At 50.8% G+C, this 6,648-nt stretch overlaps 1 protein-coding gene across 1 annotated transcript; it reads right to left on the bottom strand.

Annotated features, from left to right (window-relative positions):
- Positions 1–2,531: 2,531 nt before the first annotated feature.
- Positions 2,532–4,051, bottom strand: LOC103636083 (probable sugar phosphate/phosphate translocator At1g06470). The gene is made up of 4 exons (XM_008658446.1): positions 3,837–4,051; positions 3,650–3,735; positions 3,505–3,554; positions 2,532–2,750 (listed from the first exon to the last, which is right to left on the bottom strand). The coding sequence occupies exons 1-4, from the start codon at positions 3,949–3,951 to the stop codon at positions 2,681–2,683; spliced, it is 321 nt and encodes a 106-aa protein (XP_008656668.1). The 5' UTR covers positions 3,952–4,051; the 3' UTR covers positions 2,532–2,680.
- Between the last annotated feature and the right edge of the window lie 2,597 nt (positions 4,052–6,648).

Raw genomic sequence — 6,648 nt, 5'->3', positions numbered from 1 at the left:
ACAGCACCCGCGTTAGACGAGAATAACTGAACAGGTGACATGATTATACTAAACGAATGTTAAATAAATAGAAAGTAGTTAAATTAATATTATCCATGTTAATATTTATTATAAAAGCCCAAGTTGAACACTACATATTTAATCTGTTTAGGATATTAATCTGATAAATATTAATCGAGCGAGCTTTAAGTTAAGTATCTAAAATATATGACCCGACATATTAACATTATTAACGTGAGTGTTCATAAGCGAAAACAATTTATTATCACGAGCAGACGTCGTGCGACCCACGTCATCGACACGCGAGATACGTGCGAACGACGCGCGGTGAGGCAAACGACACGTGCAAATGACACACGCGACGCACGCACACGACATGTGACAACGCGTGCGAATGGCACGCGCGACACACGCGAAACAACGCGCACGACAGTGCTCGTCACGCATGAGTCAACGCGACTATGCGCGTGAACAGCACGATGACGCACAAACGGCCCGCGTGACGACGCGCGCGAAATAGTGCGCGAATCAGCATGTGACCACGTGCGAAACAACGCGATATTCGAGAAAAGCTAAACAGACGTCACATTAACATTAAACAAATATTAGTTGAAAACATCTTAGTTGGCACTAACCACATTAATTTGCATCTATAAAATCACCATTTAAAATCTATACCTTAATTTTACTTAGAATGTCATTCAAATAAACCTCGAATAAACGATTAACTACATAATTAACGAAAACATAACCAAATAATATTACTAACACGTAGTCGAGGTTATTACGAAGTCGCTACGAATGAAACGAGTCGAGACGGACTCGCAACGTAACGTATATATTGAATAACTAGTGTTTCTCGGATTTACAGTACGTGACGTGATTCGATTGGTCGAAAGCTAACCATACGATGGACCACACAGAGCGCCCACGAACCTCAGCCGCAGAAAATCCCAGGATCCAGTGTGGGGCCAGTTAAATCTCGTATGAGCGCTAGAACACGAAACATGAACTCGTGAGCCAACCAAACGGCAACACATGGCCATGTGGGGACGTTACTCAAGCATATCACGTGCACGTGATGAGAAGATCATGCGGGGAGCAATTAATGACATGTTGGTGGGCCCACGACGATTTCTTCTTTCTAGTTTCCAACCTGTGGGCGTGTGTGCGCAAACAGGAGCGCGGGTAGAAGCGGTTCACTGACAGCGGCACACAAGACATAGCCAAGATGGCTCTGCGGCTAGCCGGCACGAGGGGAGGCCTGGCCACCGGGGACCGCTGCTCGGTAACGCGGCCAAACACAGGAGGATCGGCCATGGCCACCAGGGGCGACCACGCGTAGGGGCCAGACGCTTGGGCGCGCGGGCGAGCCAACACGCTAGCGCGCTGCCGCTCTAGCTGACCGCTGTGTCGCGCCCTGCGCAGGGGCCGTGCATCGGAGGGAAGGGGATGGAGGTGCCACGCCTGCTGGTGGTCTGGCTTGCACGCGCAGGGGACTGGGTGTGGTGCCGCGCCGCCGCATGCAAGGAAGAAAACGAGGGGACGAGGGAACCGCAACCATAGCCCCTCGGCGCGCACACCGGGAATGGAGGGGCACGGCGAATCGACTACCCCAACGAGGAAAAAGGCAAAATCTAAGGTTAGGGAGAGAAGAAGAAGGGTGCTCACCTCGGCGGACGAGCAGTAACTGCAAGGGTCCAACGAACGACGCCGCAACGAGAAGCATTAGGGAGGTGAGGGCGAGAGGGCTATGAAGGGACGAACGGTTTCGAGTTTATGGGGAGGTCTAGAACGTGTGTCATGGAAGGGGATTAGAGAGGTAAGCATGCAGTCGGTTGGGGCGCTGCGCCTGCGCAAGGCAGCGGCGGCTGAAGCCGCTGGGCAACTGCCCAGCGCCCGCGAGGCGGACGAGCGCGTCCGTGCTCTGCGCACCGGTTGTTGGGCCGTCATGGGTGCGCTGGGAAGACGTGGGCAGGCACGAGCAGGTCGGCTGGGGAGAGCGCGCGCAGGCGGCGGCGGCGCTGGGAGTGACAGCGCGCGCTAGGTTTGGGGGAGAACGGGGCACGCCGTGCCTGGTGGGCTCGCTGGGCCACGCGAAATGGGCCGGGGACAGGCGTGCGCGCAGGCCGCGGGAGCTGGGCTGGGGCAGCACAGGGATGGGCTGCAAGGCCGAGTTGGTGGGGTGAGAGGAGGAGGAGGGGTTGGTTTCATTTTCCCCTTTTCTATTCAAATTTAGTTATAGTTTTTGAATCGAAAATTCAAATACACTTCTTGAGTTTGAATGGATGCGCCACCACAACAATTCAACATACCATAAAATATATCGGCATGTTATGCAAAAATCAAGGACCCTTTTAGGGTTCTATTTTACTACACACAATATATATACACTCACACACAAAATAACTCTCCACTATTTTGGTAAAGAAAATAAAATTAAGGAAAGGAGAGAGAGTAACACCCGAGTTTGGTGGATATAAGAAAAGAAATTTTATACCCCCAAATTCAGGGTGTTACAAACACGCATACAATAAAATTTTATGATAGATTATTAAAATTCAACACAAGGCTATGCTATATGAAATACAGTGATATCTCCTATTTTAATTGTAATTAATGTAATTGGTCCTTAACTAAGTTCAATACAAACTCTCATTCAAAAGGAGGCAACAGAAACCTAGAAATGCTCTCGGATGAAAGGCCATCTCTGGTACCAGCGATCACACCTATGGTAGTCATTTTCTTCCCTGCAAAAAAAGACATTTGCTCTAGTATTTGTTCCTTAGTGACCTCCTTTGTTCCTTCGAATACATATGATTTTGGCAACAAGCCAAAACCCAATTCATGAACATGAAAATGAACAAGCCAAAACCCAATTCATGAACATGAAAATGCAGATGGTATACATGTTACTAAACTAACCAATTACATATAAAAAAGAACAATTATATGGAGCATTAGAAAGAAAACTATGGGCTTTTACCTGCACATATGTCGCGAACGTAATGAATCCAACATGAGAATTATCTGGTAATAGCTCAATAGTTTGTGCTAGTGCGGACTTCAAATAACTGACTTCTTTAATCATGCAAGTATCTACAACAAAAATGAAAACTGGTGGAACTGTAGGACCAGTTTCAGTTGAAGATATGTACTCAATGGCGGCTGTGTCCATTTGATGTTCACACCAGATCCTCACGTGGGTTAAGGGAAGTGTGGGTTTATCACTGCTTTACATTGGGACCACATTTTTTGGTTTCATGTAACATGTTAGTAACGTTTCTAGCTTAAGACTACCATGTTTCATTAGTGCAGAGCATTGGCTGCTTCAACTAATTGTCTTCAAAAGGAAACATAGAATTGTATCAACAATTTTTTTGGCAAATCTGTAACGATAGTTGCAGAATTGAGTGTCCTATTGTGCTAATATGGATATAGTGCAATTTACAACTAATTTCCAAGTAGGCAAACTATAACGGGGAAATGAAGCCCAGCACTCACCTAAATGCAAAAGCAAAGAGCAACAAGAATATCGGGGAGGCTGATTTACACTGCAAAAGATCAATTTCATGAACTCTAGTTACTGAACAAATCAAGGAATCTAACTAAAGGAGAGCAAGCAAATTAAATCCTTTGGTGAACACACCATAGTAGCAAACGTCACCGACATGAACACCAGAGACGCGTTGCTCAGGTTTATGTCCAAGGCCGTCCCGAGAGCAGTTGGCACGACTGCATGCAGAACGGCTAGTAAGGATCGATCGCTACTCAGCCGTAACAAACAAGAAAGCGCAAACTATGGCTGCGAATTTCTCGTAGAGTGAGATCCACACCTCTCATGAAGTAGTCCTTCCATCCCATGTCGACGGCGGCCTCGGGCCCCTTGGGCTGGAAGCAGATGATGAGCTTGGAGAGCCCCGCCTGTAGCGCGAAATGCATGGTGTTCATCAGCAGCGACGCCGAGAACTTGCCAAGCTTATCCCCTAGCAGCGTCTTGTTATATCTGCCACCACCACGCAGCAACGAAGCAGTCAGGCCGCCGTCTCCTCCGCAAGCGGGGGGGGGGGGGGGGGGGGGGGGGGGGGGGGGGGGGGGGGGGGGGGGGGGGGGGGGGGAAGCAGGAGAGAGGGGGGATCCAGGCCACTCACAGCGTGAGGCAGGTGCTGAACGTGTACCACACCAGGATGTAGAACCCGTCTGAGCACGACGGCGGGCGCCAGCGTGGCACGCTCCAGCGACTCCAGCTTGGTGACGGACTCGCTGGGCCGCAGTGTTTGGACTCACACGCCTCCTCTCCCACTCCTCGCCACCCCTGTGCTACGGGTTGTGTCCTGCTCAAGGTGGGCCCCTTGTGCGCGTGGAACCCTATAATTCGAACGGGGTTGGGCCCCTAGAATTCAAACGAAGTTGGGCGAGCCGCCGGTGAGTAGAGATAGAGAGCGATCGATGCGAGGTCGTGTGGGGGAGGAGGAAGGAGCGGCGCGCGTGGACCCGCATGCGAGGGGTGGGGGCGGCGGCGGTGGCTGTTCCATATCGCGTGGAGAGGTTCTAGGTGCACAGACACACGACGAAGTATGGTGGCCAGAATGCAGAATAGGGGAGGCAGCCTCCGAACCGCGCTCTAGATCCATGAACCTGACGGGCAAGTAAAGTGATGGCGTTCTGGTACAGCAGCAGATGGGGGAGGGAAGGGAGCGCGCAGTAGACAAGGTGGTGGTGGTCGGATCGGTACCTGTGTGGCGTGGACGCTAACCTTGCAGTAGCTTAAGCCTGGGCGCCATCACGGGCGCCCCCGCGGCGGCGCACACCCAGGGCGCCAGCGAGCCCAGCATGGCCGTGGCTAACGTTGGGGTCACCGCGTTGCCCTTGGCCGCACCCTCCTTGTCCCACATAGACGAAAGTTGTGGCAGCGATGGAGGATCCAGAGGGGGTGGGGGAGAAGAAAGGAAGACGGAAGGGATGACATCTTCACGAGATCCACGGTACAACGTCTCCCCGATACCGGCCTCCAGGTCCACCGCCGACACGTCCACCTTCTCCTTCATCTTCGGTGTGGGTGGTACCCCGCCGACACGAGGGGCTGCATCTCCACCACCAATGCCATCTCTCTCTCTGACGGGGGTGTGGTGCAGGGGAGGGCAAATGCGGATTCTTCACGTGAGACAAGTGTTGTGCATTGCTATGGAACCCTAGGAGAGGGAAAGGAGAGGCGGTGACGGCGGGAGCCGAGCATGGGCTAAGGCTGTAGGAAGCAGGACCGCGTGAAGGTCTTCGATGTCTTCGGGGAGGCCCAGGGCGAGGAGGACGATATGTGCGGCGGCGGAGGGAGGGAGCGGTTGCTAACATGTTGGGAGGAGAACCACAACGGGGAGGGGAGTAGAGGTTGCGCGAGTGTCCCGTGAGGGAGGAGCGACGAACTAAGAGATATGGGAATGACAGAAGAGAAGATGGGAATGGGAATGGCAGAACCAGGAATGGCAGCCTACCCCTTACCGTCTTAATAGTAGTAAAGATAGCCATCGTTTTCAATCTAAGCAGTAGGTAGTTGCACATTTACAAGTCCTAATACTACATCTACGAACAGACAATATCTCTACTACTTATTAAGGTTACAATAGTAGTCTGGCATTCCCTGTTCTGCCTTTCCGATTCCCTCCTCCCAGCGCACAATCCATTCCCATGTTCTGTCACCATTCTATATCTATCATTCCCATTCCCCCTCCCCGCAAAGCGCATTCTCATTCCCATTCCCCCGTACACCCGACGCCTAGCTAAAATTTAAAAAATACACATGGCCCCAAGGGGATTCAAACCCATGACCTCTCAAGCAAATGCTAGCAGTAGCTACCACTACACCACATGTGTGTTTATGTCTACATCTATAACAGAAACACATCTACTACAACTCTCCCCAAGCCCACCTGCTACCCTTGCACAATGCGTAGTAGTAGATAAGTATCACCGAGATTCTTGAATTATATTTTTGGATGGAGGGAGTAGTATTTAAAGAAGAGTCTTGTATGCAATTTCTTTTGTTTGAATAATTTTTTCAACTTAAATTCCTTTTTTGCATGCGTGACATTTATTCTTCGGAATATTTTTCCATGAATCTGACTTGTGAGTCATTTTTATAACCAACGCCAAACATGAATCCATGTTTCTTACTTGAAAACCTCCGAACAAACACCATTAGTAGGAGGCACTCGCGTTGGGATCGCTCATCGACGACAAGAAGAAACTTGGCGACTGCTAGTTCGACCTCTAGAAATAGTCCTACGTGATCGCATGTGCCGCTATGTACGACAAGCTCCGGCGCAGCCGCCGCTTGGATGCGATGCAGAGCGGCTGCTCCACACTGTCCATCGTCAAGCAGGAGACCTCATGGTCGTCGCCAACATCGGCGACTCTTGGGTTGTTCTAGTCACCGCATTCGATGACGACGCCATCACGTCGTCCAGCTCATCGTCCACCTAAAGCCCAACCTGCCACGTAAGTCGCTACTGACTAACCATGAATTCTTGTGCGCTGAGACGATGGTCGTTGCTGACGTTGTATGAGTGTCCTCGAACACGATGTATGTAGAGGAGTAGCGCATCCGGTGGTGCAACGTCCAGGGGTACTACCTTGCTGATGAGCCCATGGTGC

The sequence above is a fragment of the Zea mays genome, chromosome 8 (assembly GCF_902167145.1).
Source record: "Zea mays cultivar B73 chromosome 8, Zm-B73-REFERENCE-NAM-5.0, whole genome shotgun sequence".
Lineage (NCBI taxonomy): Eukaryota > Viridiplantae > Streptophyta > Magnoliopsida > Poales > Poaceae > Zea > Zea mays.
The sequence above is the reverse complement of the archived record's forward strand: the minus strand, read 5'-3'. Positions and strand labels throughout refer to the sequence as shown.